Source organism: Microtus pennsylvanicus, chromosome 2 (genome assembly GCF_037038515.1).
Source record: "Microtus pennsylvanicus isolate mMicPen1 chromosome 2, mMicPen1.hap1, whole genome shotgun sequence".
Lineage (NCBI taxonomy): Eukaryota > Metazoa > Chordata > Mammalia > Rodentia > Cricetidae > Microtus > Microtus pennsylvanicus.
The window spans coordinates 22,657,732-22,685,086 of record NC_134580.1 but is presented as its reverse complement, the minus strand read 5'-3'; the positions used below and the strand labels follow the sequence as shown (position 1 = coordinate 22,685,086).

The window sequence follows — 27,355 nt, the reverse complement described above, 5'->3', positions numbered from 1 at the left end:
GTCATATGTCCATCTTCCCTGGGTCTCTACCCCATACACATTGTTGTGTGGTTTGCTCCTGATGCTGCTTTTCTTGGCATTTTCCTTTTGCATTATTTATTTTATTCAAGAGTTATTCAAAACTGTCTCTGAAAGAACCTTTAATTTTTGTTATTTTAAGATCCAGTGAATTATCTTCGGAGTCGGTTTATCTGAACTAGTTCTACATTTGGTGATTTATGAACACTCTGTTGAAAAGATGCATTTTCAAGACACACTTACTTTTATTAGTTTTGTTATTTCGGAAACAGATAATTTCACTTACTTTTTTTGTCCCATCTCTCTGTTACAAATGGACAGCTATGAACAAAAATGCCTATGAGCTATTCATCCTTCTGTGATCTCCTTATACTTCTAAGACCTGCAATAGGGTGGTGGAAGCCACACTGTGTAGCTATTTATAACTTCAGTGTATTTGTCCTGATTTTTCATTGAGTTGAATGTTTGTATTCAACTCTATCATTAAAGATTGGCTTTAACCTTAGCTCTAAGTTACAAAAACATCTCCAAACCATCCCTCACTTTGCTGTTTATCTATTGCTTAGCTGCAGCTTAACCTCTAAAGAAATGTTTTCTGAGTTTTAGTATAATTGAAATTGCTTTTTAATGGACTGTACTTAATGGATAGCATGTATGTATAAAATCCAAGAGTTTTTTTTGTTGAAGTAAAAGACTAAACACATCATGCTGTACAAGCACACTAAGTACAAAGGAACTGAAAAAATAGTGAGCATGAAGACATTTTGAATCATGTTCAGGAACGTTAGGATTCTTTTTTGTGTGTTTTCAAGATGGGGTTTTTCTGTGCAACATCCTTGGCTGTCCTGGGACTCACTCCGTAGACCAGGCTGGCCTTGAACTCACAGAGATCCATCTGCCTCTGTCTCCCAAGTGCTGGAATTGAAGGTGTGTGCCACTACCACCCGGCCTTTAAAGTATACTTTTATGTAGCTAGTAAAAACATTATTTGTGAGGAAAATAGAAATAAGGTTTATCATATCATACATATATAGTATACATATATTATTTATTTATCTACACTGTATACAATATATATCGTATATACATATATATAGTGTATACATACATATATATATATATATAACAGCATTCAATACCAGAAGATATTAAAACAAGAACAGTGTAATATGCTTATTCGATGAGAGAAATATGACCCAAAGATTTTATCCAATGTGGTTATTCCTCATTTTATCTAAATTTCTTACTGGTGTTTCATAATTTTAAAATATATTACATGTTTTAAATTTTACTTTGTTACAGTACTTACTTCCCTTTTAATCCTCTTATGAATTCTTTAAAATTATGCTTCACCTCTCTTATTTTCCTTCTTTATCTTCTTTGAATTGTTGTATTTCTGCACTGAACATTCAAAAGGTATGAGCTGATATTTGGGCATAATATTTGTATACATAAACTGCTCCATAGTAACAATTTTCTACTTGAATTCTTCATCCATAGGTTCTATCACAAATGTTAAAGAAATACAAGACAGAAATAACTGTTTAAATCCAATATTTAAATCCAAACACTACAACATGAGATATATACCATGCAAGGTTACATGTTTGGGAAGGTGTAAATCACATTAGTATACAGTTGAAAATAGAGAGGTGCATGTTAGAGATGTAATCACAAATCCTAAAGCAACCACTTAAATCACAAAGGAAAGAGTTCAGCTAAGGCAAACTCTGTGGGTAAAGTACTTGCTCCCAAGCCTGGTTTCCTGAGTTTGAGCCCTGGGGTGTACAGAGTGAGAGGAGAGAACCAACTCAGAGGCACACACATATACATGAAATAAATAAATGTAGTTAAAACATTTTAAAAGAGTTTGGGTAGAAGGAGAGATGAAATAGATATTCATTTAGTTCAAAAGAAGACAAACAAGAGGAAAAAGAAAGAATAATGGTATAAATAGAAAGCAAACAGTGAAAAATTATTGACTTGAATGTAATCTTTCAACAATTACACTAAATGTGAATGGCATAAATGTTCCAAATAAAAAACAAAATGATGTTAGATTGACTGTTCTGTGTTTGCTTACCCTTAAGCTGTATGACTGTCAATATTAGAATTCATGTAGTTATTGAATAGTTTAGTTATTGCCTTCTATGGGGAAACACATCTTTACTGCTAAGGAAACTGCCTCAAATCCGTGTAAATAATAACTTCTCACATGACTGTAATTGGGCTGAACACAGATAAATAAAGGAACAGCTAGAACAAAGTATAATGTAATATATACTAGGGCACAGAAACTTGATTAAAAAAATCAAGAGAAATCTCTGTATACTTGGAAACAATGATAATGTCTTAAAATTATTAACAAAATGAAGGAATGGAAAGTAGATTAACATGACAGTGCTTGCTAGCATGTGAGAAACCCTGTGTTGGATTCCTTGTCACTGAAAAAAAAAAGAAGAAAATAAAGATCACAACTTCAACAATTATACTAAATATGGCACGGTAATATATTCTAAAAAAAATTATAATAAAATTATTTCTTTTGGTATCTTATTTAACTTTACATAAGTAAAGCTTTCAAAATAAGTGCATTTTACAAATAAAATATATATGATGTAAATATGACTTTCATTTTCTGAGTCACTGCTGGTTTCAATTGTATACACGATTTAAGCTGGTATAAAGTGTTCAGTTTTCTTCTAACTTCTTATATTTGAAACCAAAGAAACCTGAATCTAATTTTGTGGATAATCCAAAGCGAGTTTCCTAATTTTGGTGTCCCTTATGACATGGCAATGAGTAAATTAAATAAGGTTACTTTTTAAAAGTTTGTTAGACCTGCCTGGGATTTCAGGGGGATTCCATAAGCGGTACCTCTAACCATCAATGTGAGAAAAAAAGCTAGATTAAATTGCAATTGAGAACAGGTCATTTGTGAGATATTTTCCAGTCGGGAAAGGTGACAGACATAAAGAGACAAATATAATAAAAATCATTTGAATTCAAAAAAGACATTTATAGTAACTATATACTATATGAAAACAAACACTTATTTTCTTTAAAACGAAGAAAGTAATGCTGTTTATTACCAATAATTTTGCCAAGTTTTGAACCCAAGTGCAATAATTGGTATGGCAAGCTATGCCCATGGGTTCCTATGTTATGAAGGTAACAAACCACCTTCTGATGAGATTTGAGAGGAAATGCATGCTTAGTACTGTACATTTGGTCCCAAACACAGGCTCACAGGTGCCAGGGGTGAGTCTATTACTATGATTCTGGTCAATGAACGCAGTCAATGGTCCTCTAAACTCTTAGCTCTATACTGATGGACTGGTGCACACCTCCACTTTTACAAAGAGAAGCTTTTCTCTATAATGGGTAGTGGTTAATGCAGAAACTGGTCCAAGTGCCGTGAATAAGAGTTTGTGGCATTCTCAGCTACAAATGGGAAATCTATATCGCCTCACTCCTAAGTCTCAGCGTCATTGTGGAAAGGGTGTGTGGTGGCTTGAATAGGTATGGCCCCACAGACTCACGTGTTTGAAAGCTTGGCCCACAGGGAGAGGCACTGTTAGAAGATGTGACCTTGTTGGAGGAGGTGTGGCCTTGTTGAAGGAAGTGTATCACTGTGGGGGTGGGCTTTGAGGTCTCATAGGCTGAAGCAGTACCCCGTATGTTTCATGGCTCACTTTCTGCTGCCTCTGGGATCAAGATGTACAACTCTCAGCTCTTTCTCCAGCCCCATGTCTGCCTGCGTGCCACCATGTCACACCATGATGACACTGGACTAAACCTCTGAAACTGTAGACCAGCTCCAATTGAATGTTTTCCTTTATGAGTTGCAAGGGGTCTCTTTCCAGCAATAGAAATGCTCACTAAGACAGGGTGGGAAGAAAGATAAGAAGAGCCAGGCAGGGAGTACCAAAGGAAAATTGTCTCTTAGACATGGCAGGGCTGACGCACTTGGACACACAACAGCTATGGTGACCTGCACAGCTGCCATGTTTGCCTGCATAAAACCTGTCTTAAGATCAACCCAGCTGACAGTCTAGCCTGGAGTGGGAAGGGGTTCGTGCACACACGCCAGCTGTGCACAGATGATGTTTTCTGGGGGAAGAGGAGTCACATTTCTATAAGGGTAAGTTTCACTATAGGCTAGCCACACTCCTTTGGGTGGTCCCATACCCATGAGTAGATAGTCCGTGCAAATTGGACTCCTTAGGATGTTATTAAAATAATAGAGAACAAAGTTGTGAGAGCATGGACAAGTTGGGGTGGATCTGAAGTCAGAGGGAGGAGCTGGGGTGGTACATTGTATTTCATTCTCAAAGAACTAATTGAAACATGTTTAAACATAGTGACACAGGACACACATCCCCCATACCTTCCCATTAGCACATTATTTCCAAAATGTTAGATATGTTGAAAACAAAATACTTCATTACAATACTGCTTTGAACATTCAGGGATTAAAATGAGGTGTCTCTCAGCAGTCAAGTAGCAATTAAAGCTACCTGACTTTCTGGTTCTGGTTTAGGTTCTTTGTAGGCAGAAAGGCCTGGGCTCCAAACGCCAAGATGCATTCAGAGCTGCATGCTTATTAAAGTGCCCAAACTGTACGACGGGAAAGGTAAGGGTTAAATTCACAGGTGTGGCTAAAGTCCATTATTATTCTCTTTAAGAACACCACATTCGGACTTTGGGGGAAACCTACCAGGGCTCTATAATTCTCTGGTAGATGAAATGGCACTTGTGAGGAAGGGAGAACAAAAGAAGAAGGCCTGAAGATCAATTACACCATCGTTCAGCTTGCGATTTCACCGACAAACACAAGTTTAAACTCTCCCTCCCTGAAACTGTTCTTCCACATTGGCTGCCTGCAACAGACGGATGACGCTGATGATCTGAAAGGAAGGGGCTTGCCGTTGCAAGACAATTTCCATGGCCAAGGGCCCAGAGTGCAATAGCGGCTACAAACCAGACTGAAGTGCATTCATCGTATTGTATCTCCGAAGATTTACCTTCTCTGTTTAATGGCCTTGGTTGGATTTCAAGCCGGGCTGTCCACTCCCTCTCCTTTTGTCTTCGTTCTGGTAAAGAGAAGTGATTGCGGAGCCTGCGAATCAAACAGGTGAACTCAGAACAAGAGGTGTAGTGTTGAAAAGAGGTTGTTTTCTCTCCCTGCTTAAGTTGGTGGAGTTCGACAGGACCCGGCCACATAGATGGAGTCCGAGCTACAGCTATTGTTGAAGAGGGTAACAGCGAAGGAGGGCTTTATTCACACTGTGGAGAGACAGACCCCAGGAACAGGCAGATGTTTTGTGGATCTTGACATTTATGTAAGTTTTGGGGGAAGAGTTCGTGCAAATTTTAGCCCCCAAACATTTAGACGGGCAACACGAATAGCTGTGGCTGCTGGAGCTGTGAAGACTCCAATGCCCGCCTTGAACTTTGTCAAGCGATTGATGCAGTCATTCACAAGTCTTCTAGCTCAGTAACCCCAAGTCCCAGAGTCTCTCCTCTCACAGGGACCCTTAGAAATGAGCCTGGCCGAAAGCCCCTTTGGTAGCATCCATCCAGGGTTGGCAATTTTGCGTGAAGAAGCCTAAAAGAACTTCTTGGAGTGAGTAGCAGAGGTCCTTTTCTGACACTTGTCATTTCGCTGCAGGAACTAACTCCAGGCCTCTTATCACCTGTCAACTTGCGTGGGGTCTTGGGGGCCCTAGGGACCTCGAGCTGCAGCCCGGGAGGTCGCGGTGTGCGCGCCGGCGGGCGGGGCTGCGCCGGGCTGGGGCTGCGCGGGAGGCCGAGCCGCCGCGCCTCCCGCTGATTGGCCGGCTCGGCAGGGGGGGCGGGCTCTCCGCCGCCCCGCGCGCCCCGCGCGCCCCGCTACTTTGGCTCGGTTCCTGCTGGGCCGGGCGGTGAGCGGTTCCCAGGGTGGCGCGGGCCTGCGAGAGCCAGGCGGGCTGCGAGCGATGAGGCTGCGGCACCAGCAGCGGGGACCGGTGGCGGGGCGAGGAGGGTCGGACTGCCGCCCGGGTGGCTCTGGAGGCTGCTGAGGCGCCGCGGCGAATAGCTAGAGCGCGGAGGAGGGCAGCAGAGCGCGGGGAGCCGGCGGCCCGGGCGGCCTCCCTGTCCGGATCCCCCCTTTCCCCGAAACGTGCAGCCATGCGGGTGGCCAAGTGGCTGACCGGGCTGCTCTGCCCGATCTCGCTCCTTCTCACTGGGTCTTGGGAAGTTCGTTTCCACCCACGACAGGGTAAGGTCGCCGTGGGCGCTGCCCGCAGCTCGCAGGGCGGGGTGCGAGTGGGTGGTGCGGACTCGCGGAGACCCCCAGGCCGGCCAGCTCCGAGCATCTCCGAGGACTTCACTGGGTGTCTGGGCGTCGTGAAATTGCGTGCACTAGGGACAAGCTCCCCTGGCCATGCGGCGGGCACGCGTGGGGACGGACACAGGGCAGCGTGCGCTAGAAGGACACGGGTCGTTGGCGGCAGGGAAGAGAAGAGGGGCTGACAAGGAGGTGGCTGCGCAGGGTGGTGGGTGACAGGGTCTATGTGGAGCACATAGGAGCTGTGGGAAAGCAGAACATGGTCACAGTGTCCATGTGCTTGCGTGTGCATCTGTTGTGTCGTGTCGTGACCAAAATTGGGTACCTTTAGTGGGGATGCTTGGTTCGAGAGTTTGTGGTTTGGACAGCGTCGGGCGTCATAGACATTGCTCTACGTGTTGCAGAAGCCCTGGTGAAGACTCTGGCCTCCTACGAAGTGGTGACCCCCGCGCGGGTCAATGAGTTCGGAGACGTGTTTCCCCAGAACCGGCACTTCAGCAGGAAGAAACGGAGCTCCGGGACTCCCGAGCCCACTCCGCTCAGGACCCACTACCGCATCCGCGCCTACGGGCAGCTCTTCCACCTGAACCTGAGCGCTGACTCGGCCTTCCTGGCTTCAGGCTACACGGAGGTGCACTTGGGGAACCCGGCGCCTGGGACAGGCGGGGGCAGCGCGGAGCCCCCAGACCTGCGCCACTGCTTCTACCGTGGCCAGGTCAACGCGCGAGAGGACCACACTGCGGTCTTCAGTCTCTGTGGGGGACTGGTAAGCCTGATTGCGCCTCCCTTGGCGTTTTCTAGTGATCGGGTCCCTGGTTGCTTTGCGGGTGGGGCACGGTGGTTCCTAGTAAGTTTCTTTGAGAAACTCAGAGGGACCAGGAGAGGAACCCAGGCCAGAGGATGAGAGAGCATTTTTTATCGACTTGTCACATGCTCCAGTGGCGATCAGGAGTGTCCTCTTGGATTCTGCTTCTACACTCTCAGGGCAATTTCTTCCACTCTGGTGCCTTAGTGCTGGGCAGCTCTTGATGCCGAAAATGAATTGAGAATTAGAGTGCCGGAAAAAGACAATATTGACTATATGCAATTTAAAGAGGCTCACGAGGCTGAAAAGATTTGGAAAGAAGTTTGTTCAGTTTCTGGTATGGGGACACTAACAGGCCCATGGGAGGGAAAAGGAAGATGACGACTGGTCCTGGAAAGATAGAAAATATCCACAACATAATTGCTAGTATGGGAGAACTAGAAATGACAAGAGTGGAAGAGAGGGAGTCTAAAATCCTAATGAAGAGAGAGGAAATGAAATAAAGCACCACACCCGTGTTTCATTTGATTATTTTTCCGTGAAAACAAAGATTCTTATTGCCTTTTCCCATGACCGACTTAAGTCTACATAAACCCAGAATTTCTTGTCAGTATATTCATTTTAAATATGCAGTGTCACATATATTATTAAAATGAAAGCCAATGAACTGAAATAGCAAAATACTACCACGCTAGTTTGCGATGCATTCATGCATACTTGTATATGAATGCCTGAATTGTTACACTTTGTGTAATGAGATAAACTGTCTCTGTATGAGTGCTAGGAGTGTGATAGGAGAGCCCCATTTTATTATGGACAAAGCTATACTGGCCCTGGGGTTCCAGCCCCAGTTGAAGGAAATAACTTGGCTACACATTTCTTGTGAGCCCAAGTTTTCTTTAACCAAAATAAATAGACCAAAGCCGGGCCGTGGCGGCACACACCTTTAATACCAGCACTGAGGAGGCAGAGGCAGGCGGATCTCTGTGAGTTCGAGGCTACACAGAGAAGCCCGGTTTGGAAAAAAAAATAAGCAAAAAAGAAAACTAAATAAATAGACCATACTTTCTGAAAGGTGTTCAGATAGTTCCACAAAAATCATCTATTTATTATTTGAGTCAAACATTGTTAGTAGTTCTCTCCAGACAAAATTTAATAATACTTACTTTCAAGTTGATTTAAGACGCCCAGGGTGTGAGCACTGTTAATTACAGAGCTGGCTAGTGTTTATATCAAGTAAACCTGACACAGGTTTGCATCATTTTGGACGACGGAACCCCAGTTGAGAAAAGACTCCTACCTGATTGCCCTGAGGGAGACTGTGGTGTATTTTTATAATTAGTGATTGATGTGGGAGGGCCCAGCCTATTGCTGGTGGTACCATTGCTGGGCTTGTGGTCCCGGATGTTATAAGAAAGCAGGCTGAGGAAGCCACGAGCAAGCAAGGGAGTAGCATTCCTCTTTGGTTTCTGCATCAGTTCCTGCTTCTAGGTTCTTACCTTGAGTTCCTGCCCTGACTTCCATGGATGATGTACTTCCATGGCTTACTACAAGCTGTAAGGTGAAATAAACCCTTTCTTCCCCAGGTTGCTTTGGTGATGGTGTTCATCACAGCAGTAAAACCCTAAGACAATCTAAGTCACTTTGGAAATTCTTTTTGCTCTTTTCAAGCTAGTGTCTCGAGTTGTATTTATCTGAAATGTTTCCAGTAATTTCCTTCCTTGTTTACATCATCAACACAGCAGAAGCACCAATAATAAACAAACATTTATACTTCATGGAAAATTACTCTAATTTTTAAAGACTTAAAAATAACGCTTAGTTGATCTGGAAAATCAAATTAATACCATCAAAAATCCTCTCTCGATGACCATTTGCTCAGATCGAAACCCCGGAAGTTTTATTGACTTCATTTAGTTCATTAGTGTGCAGCTAACCTAAGATATGTCTTAAAGCATTTTCTTTCAATTTCTGGATCATTAATTTTTAAAACACAAGTCTTTGTGTTTACATGTTTTTTCCCTTTTGCAATATTACTGAGCCTGGATGATGTTTTCTTTGAAAATTTTATTCCTAAACGTTTTGAACCTGAGAACCAGAAGGGAGTAAAACCATAAGATAATAAAAATATTGCCAGGAGTCTTTCTGAACATAAGAATATCTATGTATTTATATAGAGACATTTATATCTTGCTCTCCCAATGTTTTCGATTTTTATTTCCCATAAATGTTTATCTAAAGATTCAAAGATTTTTAGGGCAAAGATTTATGTGTTTCCAAACTATATAGTTAATAGGAAGGTAGAGCATATCATAAAGTATTTATTAGTAGTGTGATAAGGCTTATAAAGCTTATTAATCCATTGATAGACTGCTCCAGAATTACAATTATCAGGCTATTAACACCCATATCTAATCCTAACCTTATTTTGCTTAGTGATACTATCTGTGGTCTCATGGGGTTAAATGATCTGGGGTCTGCATTAAGTAAGTTGAAATATTGTTATTAGCATTGCATGACAGGATGTAACACACAGTGTACACAAAGATAATATCCTTTGTGGTGCTGATTGACGCTTTTCTCACATTGCCTAGCGGATTCCATTCTTCCAGAGACTCTCAGGGACAAACCTGCCCACCTGGATGTTAGCTGCATCATTTCGTGATGGTGCTGGAAGCAGGGAAATCTTGTTGGTTGAAGGAAACAGTGTCCACATTTTATAAAACTGGATGGTGTGCTTGGCTGGTACTGTATTCCGATAGAGTAACTGATGTGGCCATGTGGATTATGTTGGGGTTTCTCCTAGGAACAAAGATCCAGTCTTACAGCTCACCAGTGAAGACTCACTGTTGAGTTGCTTCTGTTAACTTCTAACAGTAGTCAAGGATGGAAACTGTCAATTACTAGCTGCACTGGTTTGAATCTATCCTAAAAATAAATTAGTCTTTATCATTTTCTAAGCTTCCTATTTACAGTACCTAAATAATCCCATGTGACAATCTATAGTTGTATTTTTATCTGTTCACTTATGATGACAACTTGTAGGTGTTGATTCTCTCCTTCCATCATGGGAATTCTGGGGGAATCAAACTCATGCCTTCAAGCTTGGTAGCAGGCACCTTTAACGGCTGTGCCTTCCAGCCAGTTGCTCAGTGTGTGTGTGTGTGTGTGTGTGTGTGTGTGTATTTACATATCTGCATTTTTAAGGGAAAATTTATTAGTCTTGTAGTTTCTCAAACACTCCCACAATGAGGAAGCATTTCCTGTGACTTTACTTTAACTATGCTAGTGTGTGTTTGTCCACATTCTTCAAGAAGCAAATGTCAAAAATGTGATTTGTTTAGGGAAAGTGCCTGTATTAGAGAAAGCAAGGAGGAATTTGGAAAATCTGTGTAAACTTGAAACAAATAAAGAGAAAGCAGAAGGATTTGGGGTAGGCTCATTTGGCTTGTTGGATGGTTGAAGACACTTCAGTTGAGACATGTGTGGCTGGGAGAAGAATCCTACCCTTTGTCTAAATGTATCTTCCTTTCTACCTCTGTCACATTCAAGTACTGACAAAGTGTAGCACCTAGAAAACATGGGTGGAGCCTTGTGAGTGAGGAAGCTCAGTTGGTAAAATGCTTGTTTTACAAGCGTGAGGATGTAAGTTTGACCCCCAGAACCAGTATTATTTGTGTGTTTGCTTTTAAAAATAAGCCCAGGTGTGGTGGCACCTGCTTAGCCTATGCTTAGAAGCTCTGTGTTGGGGACTCAGAAACAGCAGCTTGCTGACAGGCCGACGCCAACGGCTTGGTGAGCTCCAGGACAGTGGAGAGCCTGTTTCCAAACCAAGGTGAAGGGATGGTGCTTGAGATATTACAATCTGTGGTTGTGCTTTGACCTCCATACACATGAACACACACACACACACACACACACACACACACACACACACACACACCCCAGGACGCAACACTAAAAGGTCTCAAAGTACTCTTGGCTAGTTGTGTTCAGCATTGACAAAACCAGCAGCATATAGAAACACTATGTGCAAAAATGCTTAATATATAGTTTCAAGTGTCCTCAAGCAAGGGATACAAACATATTTGTGAACTTTCAGGGATGGATGAGTAAAGATGAAGTAATATACGGTATTCAGATTAATTCTTCTTCTTTTTTTTTTTTTTTGGTTTTTCAAGACAGGGTTTCTCTGTGGCTTTGGAGCCTGTCCTGGAACTAGCTCTGTAGACCAGGTTGGTCTCGAACTCACAGAGATCCGCCTGCCTCTGCCTCCTGAGTGCTGGGATTAAAGGCGTGCGCCACCACTGCCCGGCCCTAATTCTTCTTTTTAATGGGGACTTAAGTATTGGTATCGTGTATGTTAATTAAAATATATTCATGAGCTAGATAAATCCTTTGGTTGGATAGTAAGCATGGAGCAGGCCAACTGATTCTTGGTTGTCTCAACCCAAAGGAGACATGGCCTTTCCCATGTATTGAGAAGGTGTTTCTTGGCTCTTCCAAGATACAAAATGACTAGGATGTTTGCCAGAGAGTTTTCTCGAAGGAAGCAAGGAATGGCTATCAGTGATGAACACTCTCCCACAGGCTGTCCCTCTTCTGTCCTTCAAATGCTGCGTCGCTCTCCTCTTTCATTGTATCAGTCAGAGTCATCTTGTCAACAGATGCTCACAGGGCACTGTCTCTCGACTCAAAGTACAAAGTCACAGCGAGCTCTACTGTCTCTTCCTTAAGGTCCTTTGGGCTGGGCAGCATGAATTAGCTGCGTGTTCTCAAGCGCAGTACACACAGTGAACAATGTGGTGGTTACCCCAGCCTTAACTTCCCCACCCCCAAGAAGAGAGGATGCCTGGTAGTTGCTGATCTGCAGTTGCTGATCTTCCCTTCTGTGGAAGAACTGTAGAAGCGCTATGCTGGCAGCAAGAGGGCTTCCTTTTTCTAGGAACACCGTCAGTTATGAAGATACCAGTCTTCCCTTTGAAAGGGATGTCATTTCTGCTCCATGGTTACATCTAAAATACATTGTAGAGAGGATGCTGGCGTGGGGTACTCTGTGTGTGTGTGTGCGCATGCACACATGCATGCATGTGTGTACATACAAAAGCATGTGCATGTGTGTGTATATAATTGTTTTAGGATAGCTAACTTAAATTTAAGGGCCTTATAGGTTATTTGACAATGAAAACAGCCGGGAACATTTTTACTTCAGGTGCATGGTTCCTTTGATAATAACCACCCCCACTCCCTGCTGCAAATTAGTTTGACTTCTGACGATTCAAATTTTGATCATTGCTTTATTTGTTTCCTATGTCCATTTTCAAAGCTTAAAAACAGTTATGTTAAACTCATGAATGCCAAGAATCTATAACATGTTGAATCCTTACCTTAGTGATAAAACTTCAGCTCTATTAAATAGTTGAGAGAGAATAGCAATGTGTAATATAGTCTTTAGGTAAAGAACAATGGGGGGATACAACAGGTGAGAAAATCAGGTAGATTTGCCTTGATAATTGAAGAGGATCACATGTCAAAGTAAACAAGCAAAATATAATCCAGGAAACATGTTGTAGATATCTGTGTTTTTTATTTTAAAATGATACTGTTTTATAATATTTTGACAATATATCAGAAATATATTTTGTCATATCTTTATACAACAGCTCTTAATACTTTCATATTTAATTTCTCATTTTTATGACGATTTTAGGTTTTATATTTTCACCAGCATTTTAGGGAGATATTGAAAGAGGTTTTTATGACAGACCTACAAGAATGTGACCTTTATCTTGATGATTTTTTAGAACCCTTATTGCCTTAAAAAGAGAGACAAGTCATAGAATCTCTCTTTTCTACATTTTCTAGGACACACAGATTGAGCCATTTGCATCTTGGGTAGATTGGTAGGATCTGATGGACTAGGACTTGGTGTAGAGTTACCAGCCATGAATTTCCTGTTCATCACCTCCCTTCCCTTTTACATTGGAAATCCGGATCTGGAACACAGAATGGGGATGCTAGCGAATGCTGGCGGAGGAGAGGGGGCTCACCTTTAAGGAACCGTACATCCCTGAAGTTCTGCTCTATGCTTCTGGCGTCAGTTCTTAAGTCTTCCTCATCAGTGATTCATCCACTTATGCAATGTGTTTCTATATGCAGGTTTCCAGCATTTAATCCAGCAGATTACAAAGAATCTGTGAGGTTAGCTTGTGGTCTTTCATTTTTCAGCATTTACACTTTGCTCATGGTAGAAGAGTGTCTAGAGCATTGATGTTTTAGCAAAATATTTTTGTTCTGCCTTAAGCATTTTCTATTTCATAGTAGCCACTGAACTTCTTATATGAATATCATTTGAACACACACTGATTTTCTTATGAAATTGGGTGAGTAAAACTATTTATGACTTTATTATGGATAACGGAACTGGGTGAGAGATATGAGATAACTTGAACTAAGTTTCTATAAGCGCCAAACCAGGACTCATGCCTGTGAGCTCTTATAAAAAGTCACTATAGACTTTGTGATTAGAGACTGACAAACTTTTTATTCAGCAACTCCATATTTTCCAGCATTGTTCTCCAGTGGCCAGGCTTAGCATGGTGAACTGCGCATATTTTGGGAAAAGAATTCAGTGGGTTTATCTTCTGTGTTTGTTTTTTTGCTCTCTATGAAATCCAAAGGCTCCCTATTGGTTGTAGTAACAGTATGCGTGTTAGCCATGTATCTCGAAACCTGTGTGAATGAATGCCACAGTACTGAGATCGCATTCTTGGAATACGGTTGTATAAAAGTCTCTAAGCACATAAAAATTACGTTCAGTGGAACAAACTCAAACCAGTTTTATGATCACTAAATAACTTGGCAAATAGTTGGTCACTATTCTAAGTAACCAGGAAGCTCCCGCCCAAGTGAAATCTGGATTTGAAGTGTTTGCTACTCAGTGAAAGAAAGTGCGATCATTTGCTTTATTCTGAATCAGTCTGCAGCATTCATCTGCAGATAGGCACAGTGCTAAAAATATGGATGAACTAAATGTGATTCTATGAACCACCTGTTTAGTCAAGTCCTCAAATTCCTCACCAGATTCCTTTCCAAGTTTTTTTTTTAATTTGAATTAATAGTTTTCCTGGGAGCCTCTTCGCATAACCCTAATAATTTTTATAATTTGAGCAGGAGGTCCCTTCCATAGAGATGTGATAAAGAAAAATTAGTGGAAGTGACAATTGCTCATTGATAAATATAAAGGGGAATCAGTTTCGAAAATAAATTATCCACATAGCTTTTGGAGCTTGGTATTTTAAATACATAGATTCTGAGGAAACCCTATCCACGGCAGGGGTGCTGTTCCTGATGAGCTAGTCTAGTCCAGCTACAGCTGAGGGGACTGTGTCAGAACTGTTTTTTCTCTTGTAGGAGCACAGGCCAGACCCTGTGAACATTATTGAAACATTGAAATAGAAGTTCCTTGTTTTAGTTTTGATAAGGAGAAAAGCAAGAATTTCTTGGAAACAGTGTGGCGTCCACAGCGGTGTCATAGGTGTGTTTTAGCTAAGCAGAGGATAGCGCATGTCTATTTGCATCTTTCCCCAAGATACTATCATATTTCTCCTCCTCAGCAGACTTTTTTTAAAAGGCAGAAAAGGATTTTCCGTGGACCCATGTGCTCAGATTTCAAAAACAATTTCTTTGTTGCCTCTTATAGTACGGACAGAATTAGTTTTCTGGGAAGGTTGGAGATGCTGGAGTCTGGATGTATAATGAAAACGAAGTGATTTATGGGTAGACTCAAAATTTCTATTGGTAGAGTTCGTTAATAAAATTGCAAGAGGCCATTAGAAAAGTGTCCAATAAATGAAAAAAAATTTTAAACTGTCTTTTCTTGAAATGTCATAATCTCAGTGTTTTATAGTCAGCAAAATTAATTGAGTTTCACGTATTTTTACTTTACCTATGTTGGGTATTGAACTCCTGTTCTTATGTATGCTAAGCATGTATTCCATTATTGAGCTGTATTTGTAGCCCCTAATTTTTAAGCCATTAAAAGTGTTGTTTGTTCTATTAACACACTACCTAAGAGAACCTAAACATTGGACTTATTCCATAAAAGAAAACTATGTGAAGATAAGTCAGAGACGTCTCCACACTTGCTATTATTCATGAGTGTTCAGTAAAGACGTGAGCGAATCATTACAGGGCGGCCTGCTTTATGGGGACAGTCACAAGTTCATCCCTATGGCCACACAGTGCCTGCTGTTCCTGGCAGTGTCTTAGATGATGGAAAGATGGGAGTGGAGAGGCTGACGGAGTCACAGTGACCTGATCATAATTACAGTAAAGAGGGCTTCGTGCTTACAATTGCTGTGATCATTTCGGTGGCATCAGTGATTACAGCATTAGAACGATGGCTCAAAATATGCAGTTATCATTTACAACGGAATTTAGAACAGTTTTTCAAGTTGCTCCTGAATAATTTTTAGGATAGCTAGAGTTAAGAAGTTGAAATGAAGTGTCACCAAAACTATACCTGTCACAGTAGCTATGGCTCAGTAATTTATGCACTTTGCTCTGTAGGGCGCGTAAGCTTTTGAATGTACGTAAAGGTATCTTTGTGTATTCTGGGCAGTGATGAGGAGTGAGCTGGCCTCTCCGAGCCATCGCCAGTTCCTACCTCTTACCGGCACAGCATCAGCCTCCCTCCTCTGTCCCTTGAATTTTTGAGCTCTTTCCCAGCTCCTCAAGGTTTTAAGTCCCTGTTGAGATGCAGAAGCCAGATGAACTATGGGTACCTTATCGTTCTTCCAGCTTCAGTCTGTCTGTCTCTACCTGGAATTTCTCTTTCCTCCTCACCTGCTATTCCCTGTGCTTGCATTATATTAGTCTCTTCTCCATTCGGGGGTGGGGATGGAGGATTTACTGTATTCTTTCTGATTTTGCTACTTAACAATTTTACTTCTTGAGAGTTTCCTATGGGATCACTGGATTGATGTAATACCCCACTGTTTCCTCTGGCTCATTCCATGACTCCCCCCTCTTGTCTCAAATTCATGACCTCTTCTTCTTTATTCCTATTACATATACATGTGACAAGAATAATTGTTATATACCATATATGTATCTCCTACTGAGTCCATTTAATGTTGCATGTATGTACACGTGTTTAGGCTCCTCCCCAGAGGAAACTGTTTCTGCCTCTCTCAGCAGTCCTTGATTGCCGTCACTCCTCATCTAGTGGTAGGGCCTTGTAAGATTTCCCCCATTCATCTTGCCAAGTCTCTTGGTGTTTTCTTTATCTAGGTCTTGTTTAGGGGATCGTATGTTGCAATTTGTGGCCTCCCTATCATGTCTAAAAAACTATCTCTCAGCAGTCATCCTGGTCCTCTGGCTCTTAAGATCTTTCTGCTCTCTCTTCTACCAAGTTCCTTGAGCCCTAGTTGTAAGGGTTTATTCCACCAAAGACTATCTGAGTTATTATATTTTTACTGACTGTAATCAGTAAATTTATGAATCTTTAGTTTCTAAAACTACCTGACTCATATTAGGTGTATATGAAATACCTTTTGACTGTTTTATAGAATTTATCAAATTGGACAGATGAAGGCATGAATTGTAGAGCCAGGCTACTTGGAGTCACCGGCTTGGTCTTGTCACGTGGTATGAGACCTGTATAAATTACTGTGTTGTTTACAATTTTTATTGTTGGAAAAAATACCTGGCACAAAATGTACTTAAGGAAGCAAAGCTTCCTTCTGTCTTTCAGTTTAAGGGGTCCAGCCCCCATAACAGGGAAGGCACTGAGGCAGGAGACAACTGGTCATATTGTTTTGCAACTAGGAAGAAGAGAGTGGACAGGAATTGAGTCTGGGCTATAGTACCTCCAAGTCTGTCCCTAGTGACTCATTTCCTTCAGCAACTCTCTTTCTCCTAAAGGTTTCTACAAACTTCCAATTTATGACCAAGTGTTCAAACATACAGGTTATAGGGGGACATTTTGCAATCAAACTATAACACTCTGCTCCTTGTTCAATAAGATCATAGCTATCTCAAGATCCAAAATGTATCCAACATCTATGGCTTGTGGTGGAATCATCATCAAGTTGCGGCAGTGGGTTTGATGTAAGATAGGAAAGTTTTATCTCTGAGTTCTTCCAAGTTTTTGTTTGTTTACTTCAACAATCTGGAAATATGTTGGCCATTTACTGAAGAATGGATCATTGAAGAAACAACATTTCTGGACAAACATCAGGAGTGGCTTTATACACGTTAGGGTTGAGAATATAAGTCAAGTACACATGTCAATAGCAAATTTGCTGTTGAATTCTAGAGTTCAAAAAGAAGGTTGCTCTTGGTAAAACCTCTCCCTCACCCTTCATTTCTCATAAGCAGGTTCCGAGTTCCCATTGCCAGACCCATCTTACCCCCAGTCTGACATTCATCTACTGCTAACAGTCTTCTTTCCACCCATTGCCTTCCATGGACCGAACCAAGGAGTTGTAACCTTTGTAGAGAATTCTTGATCTTTGTTTTGAGAGCTTTGCCAGTGCTTGTCTTTAATAATTGGAATACCCACGGTCTAAGGTAAATTGGGATAGTAGTCTTGTGACTTCGTTCAGTAGAAGGAAAGAAGCATGAACCACAGGGAGGAAACTTGTGTCTTGTTGATAGCATTTAGTAAACGGGCTCTGTTGTTTTATCCCTATGAGCTCATTACACTTTACTGTCATGGTGGGGATGGAGCTTAGGGACACATGTACTGGGCAAGCACTGCATCTCTCTGCGCTAGGGCCCCAGCCCTGTGTACTGTTCGATCTGGCAGTACAATGGGAATTTATTACACAGTCACTCTTGGGAAAAGTTAATGTTACTTTCTCCATTCCAGATGGGAACATTCAAGGCACACGATGGCGAATATTTCCTAGAACCAGTCATGAAGGCAGATGGGAGTGAACATGAAGACGACCACAACAAGCCCCACCTGATATACAGACAGGAACTAAAGAGGAGCTCCTTCACACAGTCCCATGGGCCTTGTGAAGTTTCAGGTAAACCTTAGCTGAAGTTTCAGCTAAACTGTAATGCTACTTTAAATTTTTACTGGTTCTCATCTACGTTTTTAGTTGATAAAATGGTATACACCACCTATTACATGTGAAGAATATATGCATTGTGGGATGGTTTCTGTGATAAACAAATCTACTCTTATGAATTTTAAGGATATGGTCCGCTTTCATGAACGTTGTCTCCCTGGCACAGCAGCGCCTCTGAGTTTATTGTTGATACAGATGAAGTGCCTTGACTAACATCTCTCCACGCCACCCTTCTTCCTGCTTTTCATGGCTACCACACTACTTTTTAGTTGTGTAAGTTCGACTTTTAAATTACACATACACATGAGATATGACGTTTCTTAAATGTTATTTTCAAAAACATTTTACTGTAAGAATCCATTAGAAATTACCCATTTCATATATTTTTGTAGTAAATTAAAATCCCAAATATATCCATTCAGTTTATAGAATTTATAGTGAACAACCATAGGCAGTTTTTATTTTAATATACTTTTCACAGAATGGTGATTCAGTTTTTTTCTCGTGGAATCTTAATGCCAGTGCAAACCTTGTCCTACCTTATGTGTCTCCGACACTCTTTAGTGGAAACATGCCATTTGCGGGCTTCTATAGCATCATTTGGTTTGACCTGCTTCTCAGAGGCATCTTTTTTGGTGTATATGACAGCAGTTCTTCCATTCTGATGCTGTGAAATGTTTAATTGTTTGAGTGTGCCATGACACCATATCCATTTTCCCAGTAACATTTTGGGCCATTTTTAGGTTTTTGATATGAGAAACAATCCCCATCCTTTTTGTCTGAGAGTTTCTCCAGGAGGTGCACAAGGATGCTAGGTTGTAGTTTGGAGGAGCGGGCTACGTCTAGTACCAGACTGGCTTACACCCGGGCCAGCGGGCTGCTTGTCATCCCAGCCACCCGGCTAGCTTACACTCGCAATAACCACACAGAAATTGTATTAATTAAATTACTGCCTGGCCCATTATCTCTAGGTTCTTATTGGCTAACTCTCACATATTAGTTTAACCCATCTCGATTAACGTGTATCGTTTCTTGACTGTGGCTTACTGGCATGAGTCTAACCAGTGTCCGTCGAGGGCAGGAGAACCATGGCGTATGCCTGTCTCTGCTTTCTTCCTCCCAGAATTCTGTTCTCTCTTCCCCGCCTACCTGACTTCTGCTTTATCAGTTAGGCCAAAGTAGTTTCTTTAATAACCAATGAAAGCAACACATAGGCAGAAGAACCTCCTATTTCACTAGGTAATCCCATATTCTTTTACAAATCTGGTTGCAGATCCAGCAATATGTTAGAGTTGATTTTCATCCTCCTTTTCTTATAAAACTCTGACTACTAAATATTTATAATCTATTAGGATGGAGGAGTCATGAATTTCTATGCACGATAAGTCTATTGTCGGGAATTTTTTTTTTTTTTTATTTTTCGAGACAGGGTTTCTCTGTAGCTTTTGGTTCCTAACCTGGAACTAACTCTTGTAGACCAAGCTGGCTGCGAACTCACAGAGATCTGCCTGCCTCTGCCTCCTGAGTGCTGGGATTAAAGGCGTGCGCCACCACCGCCCGACCTGTTGGGAAAATATTTTGCTTGCTCTTTGTGCAAAGTTAGGTTTGGGTCTACATATATGTGTGAATCCTCATTATTCCCATAATGACATTCCTGAAGTTATCATCGAGGAACAATGTCAAGACCAAAGAGTGCGATTAGGAAGGATTTCTTTGACACCGTAGGTGTCCATACACTCTCGTCCTAAATGCTGTGATGCTTTCCGTGGTGGGATGTGAGGATATGCAGGCCTTTGAAGGTTTTCTCTGGGAGTTCATTCTTACTTAACCTTTGCTGTTAGGAGACTGCCATTTGGAGTGGCTCTCACTGTGATGAAGACTGTACCTTAAATCTACTGGGATAAGAAACTTTTTCTTTGCTTCCAACGTGAGCATAACAGTTTTATTTTTAGGGTTTCAAAGAGAACACAAATGTGTGTGCAGCTTCACAATGGGACGCTCCCGAGGGCAGCTCTTGCCAGATCAGATCGTCTATTCAGGAGCAGCTTGTTATATGATTGTGTGGCTTTGTAAGATGGAAACTCCCAAGTGGTATTCTGAATGCATGATGGGTCCCATGGTGATACGCAGGTCTTCACATTCATGCCCGGCATTCATCATTAGAAGGAAAATGCTCCAAAAACCTAGGTTCTTTGGTTTAAAAGATTTTCATACTAAAGACATATGGTGAGAATTACAAATGAAAAGCAACCAGAAAACTGGAATTTAGTTTTTTTTTTAAATTAATTACAATATGTTTCTACACAATATTTATCAAACATAAATGTAGTTATCTGTTCTCATGAATAGATTTCTCCAATTTTAGTTCCAATTAATATCTATTAACAAAAACAATCAGCTACTGACATAAAATATTAGCTACTAATTATCACTTTATTAGTAAATGTGAAGAGTTGTGAATATAATTAGTGAAATGTTATACAAGGTGTTTTTTTCCTCATTGTTCAGAACGTTTCAGTAACCCTTTCCTATTCCAACAACTGAATCTTCGGAAAAACTCCCTAAGGAGGTGAGAGGTTTAGTACATGATTCATCATAGTTAAACAAAAAATTAGCTTCCTTTTTTTAAATGATTTTAATTCAACTCTGGTCTTGATGAATTAGATTAAATTGTTTCCAGGGTCAGAGGTCACTGTGCACACTGAGGCTGTCTAAATGAAAAGTTTTGGCCATCCCCAGCCGTGGTGGTTACCAGGATCTCATGGATAGATAAGGTGTAGGTGTAATCCTGTTGATGTAGGGAGGCTATCTAAAAAAAAAACCACAAGTATGAGTAGTCATCAAACAAATCAGAGCACATCAAACCACAAATGCCACCAGCAAAACGAAGCAAATAAAATGCAATGGGGAAAGAAAGCTGGGAGCGTTCACCGGATTGAAACAAAGCTCTATTGGACCTCTGTTACTGTTCCCCCTCTGTGGACAGATGGGATCCTGTGAGCCTTACTCAAGCTCCTGGCCTCCCAATCTTCTCTGTGTCATGGAATACACCCACATAGCGTTTGCTGAGAGCAAGGAAGACAAGGACACCTGAGAGTCACGTGGCTTTAAACTGAGATTTTCTAAATTTGTATTCTTCATTGAGTCCTTAACGTTACACCAGAGATAAGAATTGGTTAGAGCTGCACTGCAGATTGGAAGGAAGATTTGTTTCCTGGAAATCCTGATGTGTGTGAAGAGGAGCAAAATCAGAAATGTTGTAGATTATTCCAAGAGTAATTTTATTATTATTCTTGAGGGCAGAATGACTGAGGGAATGGTAATTAGCAGGAAGGCTCTCTTCATTTATTGTGGTCAGGGTATCTGTGGGCACTAGAAATTTAGCAGTTGGTATAAGGAATGTGATTTTTGAGTTTGAAGTACAATATAAACATTCAGTGGGAAAGCTATCAAACAAGCAAATAGAAGAAATGAGTACAAGTTCAGTAGATGGGTCTGGGATAATGAAAATAAACGGAGAGCCAAAATATTGGTGATAATTAAAGCTAGAAACTTGAATGAGTTTACATAGAGGATTGACTAAGATGACAGAGAGAGAGAGAAAGGGGGGGGGAGCCATAGATCATGTTGATACTTAGGGACCAAGGAGAACTCAGTCTGATGATTAAGTAGTAGAAGAAGCCAGGAACATGGCAAGAGAATTGTTGAATGTTTGTCCAGTAGATAAGTAAAGAAAAATTTTCACAAAAGCTGGGCTTATCATAGGCTAAATGATATCAGGGATTCAGAGAACATGAAGGTGGGAGCTTATATTATGAAGGGGTGATGTCTGACCATGGTACTTTTCTCATAGTCATGGCGTAATGGCAGACAGAAGCATCCTGTGAGAATAAGGGTTGGTGCATTCCTTCATGATGGGGAAGGCATGGCGGAGTTCTTGCTGAGAGCAGGAGAAAGAGTCTTGCCTAGGGATGAGCACACCAGTTGATTATCCAATACAAAATGCTCATCCCTGAAAACATACTTGTAAGTAACACACAGACTCATCTGGTTGTTTTTATTGATTTAGAAATATATATGTTTACATACATATATGTATGTAACAGCAATTAATAAAAAGGCTATAAAGTTGAGAGTAAGGAGGGGTATATTGGAGAGTTTCCAAGGAGGAAGTTTGTCTGAAAGGGGAATAATGTAGCTAGATTATATTCTCAAAAATAAATAAGATTATAAAAAATCCTTTATTTTAAAACCAGTATGTTAAACTTCAGGACAAAGCATTACATTTAAAATAATTTAATTTGACAGTAATTTCAAACTTTGATTTATTCTTTCCATTGAAATCCCTAAATAGTCAGATTTAATAGTGTTATAAAAAGCAATATTAGTAAAAATTATTTTTGGTAAGAGTTAATTGAGATTATTTTTTGGAAATTAAATTAATGAACTTATGTGAAATTACTAAATTGAATTTCACACATATTTATTCAGAGCAGTGTTCTTGCATGTGTCTGTTTTGGAATGGCGTTCCCCTCCACTGGTCTCTTCTGTGTTTCCGTTAGTTTCTGCACACTGCACCAAACTCTCATCCTCTGTGTGTGGGAGGAGGCTGCCCATGACCTTCCAGGTTTTTAAAGGCCATTCTTAATCCTTAAAATATACACAGAAATCTTACAGTCAGCTTGCTGAATTCAAAATAAGAGATTTAGATTAGATTTCATTTGATTAGTAAAATGGTTTGGTCAAATGATACCACTTTCAAATATTTATCTTTAAATTATATGTGTGCACACGAGTGTGTGTGTGTGTGTGTGTGTGTGTGTATGTGTGTACATACATGAATGCGGATGCCCATGGAGGCCAGAAGTCAGTGTTAGAGCCCTTGGAGCTGACGTTACAGATAGTTGTAAGACTCCAGACACAGGTGCTAGGAATTAAACTTGGAGCCTCTGCAAGAAGAGTACCTACTCAGGCCCAGTGAAATGATATTTTTATATGCTATGTTCAATAACCCTATCAGCATGTTCTGTTATGTATTTATTCTTTCATTTTATAAAATTTTTATAGATTTTTCTTGCTATAATGTTGTATGCTTTTTGTTAGTTTCCTTTCTGGGTATTACATGGATATATTATTTATAATATATTTATATTATTATTGTAAACTAGACGATTTTATAATTACTTTTGTATATTATTACCTTTATATAACAATGAAGATTTTTTGTATTGACCTTTATATCACCAGCATTGCTAAATTTATTTTTTTGTTCGTTCTTTTAGGCTTATAAAAAACAAAGCGGTTTTCTTTCTTTCTTTCTTTCTTTCTTTCTTTCTTTCTTTCTTTCTTTCTTTCTTTCTTTCTGTCTTTCATTTTCTCTGCCTGTTTCTTTAGCTGAAATTGCTCAAACAGTCCATAGGCATAATCTTTTTTTTTGGTTTATTATTATTTTTTAGTTGTTGATAAAAATTTCCGCCTCCTCCCTGTTTCCCATTTCTCTCCCCCTCCTCTCACACATCGCCCCTCCCCCCCACTCCCCTCCCCCTCTCTTGACTTCTCTCCCCCTCCCCCCACTCCATTCCCCCTTCCTCTGGAGACTGAAGAGCAGTCCAGATTCCCTGCCCTGCAGGAAGTCCAAGGTCCTCCCACTTCTATCCAGGTCCAGGAAAATGAGCATCCAAACAGGCCAGGCTCTGAACTGAACAGAGAATTCTCAACAGAAGAAATTCAAATGGCCAAAAGACACTTAAGGTCATGCTCAACCTCCTTAGCGATCTGGGAAATGCAAATTAAAAGAACTTTGAGGTACCATCTTACACCTGTCAGAATGGCTAAAATCAAAAACACCAATGATAGCCTTTGCTGGAGAGGTTGTGGAGTAAGGGGCACACTCATCCATTGCTGGTGGGAATGCAAACTTGTGCAACCACTTTGGAAATCAGTGTGGCGATTTCTCAGGAAATTTGGGATCAACCTACCCCAAGATCCAGTAATACCACTCTTGGGAATATACCCAAGAGATGCCCTATCATATGACATAGGAATAATCTTAATGAAAATCTTGCCTCATTACCAGTTGCAAACTAGGAACAGTTTCAACCTTTTCTGATATACAGTATCTGATTTAGATTTTTCTTTACCCTTTACTGGCCAAAGAATTCCACCTAAATTCAAAGTTTATTTAATTTTCTATGCTAGTTGCTTGGTTTACTAAGAATTGCCATTATGAATAGGTGTTGAATTTCATCAAGAATATTTTTGTGTGCGTAAACTCAGGCAAACCAATGTTTTCCCTATCATCCATTCTCACAAGTCTTAGTTTTATTTTCTCTCCATTTCTTTTCTTTCCTTCCTGCCATCTCCCTCCCTCCTTTGTTTTTTTTTTTCTTTTTAAATTTCTTTTCTGGGGTAAGGAGATATAGACAGGAAGGCACCCAGAAAGACCCTCTGCAAAGCAGAGGGTGACCAGGGAAGCCAAAGCCCGAACTTTGCTTTTTCAGCAGATCTGGTAACATTTTCTTCAGATCTTCTGTGTCTGCATTCATGGATGGATTTGGTTTGTAATTGGCTCCTATCCCATAGAAAAAGAGCAGTGGTGATGAGGGCTATTGAGGGACCAAATACTCTGATGGCTTGGGTCTGTGCTGTGAAATACAGTTACTATTTATTTAGATTTACTCTCCAGGTAAAGAGAGAAGTTTAAATGACTTGAAAGACTTGTGAATATATATACACATATACATGAAAACACAGATACATATATACATGAATATATAAAAACATATATATGTGAACTGAGATTATAGAATATATATATATATGCACACATATATAATTTATGGAAAAATATAATTGTGAATTGAGATTTTATATATATATATATATATAATTATATGTTCACACACATATTTACAAATATTTCAAGTTTTATCCAGAATTGGTGTCATAGGCCTGTAATCCCAAGTACTCCATAGTTTGACACAGGAAATTTGCAAGTTCAAGGACAGACTGGGTTAGCTACATGCAGTGTTCAAGGCCAACCTGGGTTAGCTACAGAGTGTTGTATGGGAGCGTGGGCCCCTTTGTTCATCCTGCTGAGCTAGCTTATACCCAAAATAACCACTAGGAACTGTATTCATTTAAACACTGCCTGGCCCATCATCTCTAGCCTCTTATTGGCTAATTCTCACATATTAGTTTAACCCATCTCCATTAATGTGTATCGCCACTTGACTGTGGCTTACCAGCATGAGTCTAACCAGCGTCCATCTCAGGCAGGAGAACCATGTCGTCCGCCACACTGCCCTTCTTCCCAGCATTCTGTTCTGTCTACCCCGCTTATCTAGTTTTTGCCCTATCAAAAGGCCAAGGCAGTTTCTTTATTCAACCAATGAAAGCAACACAAATACAGAAGGACCTCCTACACCAACAGAGTTTGTCCTAGTCCAGTCTTGGTTAGCTACAGAGTGTGTTTTAGGCCAGTCTTGGTTAGCTACAGAGTATGTTGGAGACCAGCCTGGGTTAGGACATTGTGTGTTCAAGGGCAGCCTGGGTAAGGACATAGTGCGTACAAGGCCATCCTGGGTAAGGACATAGTGCATTCAAGGCAATCCTGGGTAAGGACATAATGTGTTCAAGGACAGCCTGTATAAAGACATAGTTTTTTCAAGGCCAACTTGGGTAAGGACATAGTATGTTCAAGGCCAGCCGAGGTAAGAACATAGTGTGTCCAAGGCTAGCCTGGGTAAGGATGTAGATTCTTCAAGGCCAGCCTGGGTTAGCTACACAGTGTGTGTAAGGCCATCCTGGGACCTTGCTAAGACTCTACCTCAAGATGAGACAAAAGGGTTGAGATGTGACTCAGTACTAGAGTTCATGTCTATTCATGCAATTCAGTACTACACAAAATATATTCTCTTAAAGAATATATAAATATTACTTCACTAATCAGCCACGCAGCTTATGTTATAGCTTTATTTCTGGATCCCAAAACATAGCTTAGATTGTAATGCTTAGTGAAGTAAACCTAAATCTTTGGCTCTCTGCTGCTTAAACTCATGAAAAGTAAGCAAGGATTCTAATTATAATCAACTCAAATCTAATAGAAATATTAATGAGATATTTTAAAGATATTATGATCTGAAAATAAGAATAATCTCACTCCTTCCTTTCCTATTGCTGTTCCTTTTTCTTTCTTCTGTTATTGCTATAGCTAAGACATTTAGCACTATATTAAATAAGAGTGGAAACAATTCATCTTGTTCTTGATTTTGGTACGAATGATTTTCTGCAATCTCGATTTAGCATGATGTTTACTAAAAGTTTGTAATATGTAATCTTTATTATATTGGATGTGTTCTCTCCAGCCCTGTTCTCTGGAGAATTTCTTTAGAAAGTCTTATTGGATGTGTCAAAGGTGATGTTTGCATCTGTGATGTTCATGTGATTTATGCTCTTCAATCCACTTATGTGATATATTAAAATAATTTATTTTTCCTATATCGAACATTCCTGGATTTGTGGAATGAAGTAATATTTAAAACAATTTATTCATCTTATTTATGTACAAGGGTTTTTAACCTAAATCTCTGTATGTGTAGCATGTTGTTGGTACCAGAGGAGTCCAGAAGTGGGCATCAGATTTCCTGGAACTGAAGTTACAAATGGTTGTGAGCTGTGGGATGGGTGCTGGGAACAGAACCTGGGTCCTCTGCAGTAGCAGGAAGTGCTCCCAACTGCTGAGTCTTTCCTCTAGCCCTAGGTGAATAGTTCGTGATGAAATCCAGCAACTATTCATAATGAAAATTCTTAGTAAAGTAAGTATCACTTAGTAAGTTAACTGTGTTTGAGAGAATTCTTTAGTCAGAGAAAGAATGCTTAAGCATGCTCTTTTTTTTTTTTTTTGATTTTTCGAGACAGGGTTTCTCCGTAGCTTTTGGTTCCTGCCCTGGTACTAGCTCTTGTAGACCATGCTGGCTTCGAACTCACAGAGATCCTCCTGCCTCTGCCTCCTGAGTGCTGGGATTAAAGGCGTGGGCCACCACCGTCCGGCTTTAAGGATGCTCTTTTAGGGTCACTGTATGAAATGATAATAGTCGAGTGGTCTCAAATCTT

The 27,355-nt window shown here is 40.5% G+C and overlaps 1 protein-coding gene across 1 annotated transcript in view; it reads left to right on the top strand.

The window, feature by feature from the left end:
• Nucleotides 1-5,980: 5,980 nt before the first annotated feature.
• Nucleotides 5,981-27,355, top strand: part of Adamts20 (ADAM metallopeptidase with thrombospondin type 1 motif 20) — a 121,412-nt gene continuing 100,037 nt past the window's right edge. Inside the window, exons 1-3 of the mRNA XM_075960443.1 lie at nt 5,981-6,283; nt 6,757-7,118; nt 18,034-18,196. Coding sequence (XP_075816558.1) covers nt 6,193-6,283; nt 6,757-7,118; nt 18,034-18,196 — 616 coding nt within the window. The 5' untranslated portion in view covers nt 5,981-6,192. The remainder of the gene's footprint in view (nt 6,284-6,756; nt 7,119-18,033; nt 18,197-27,355) is intronic.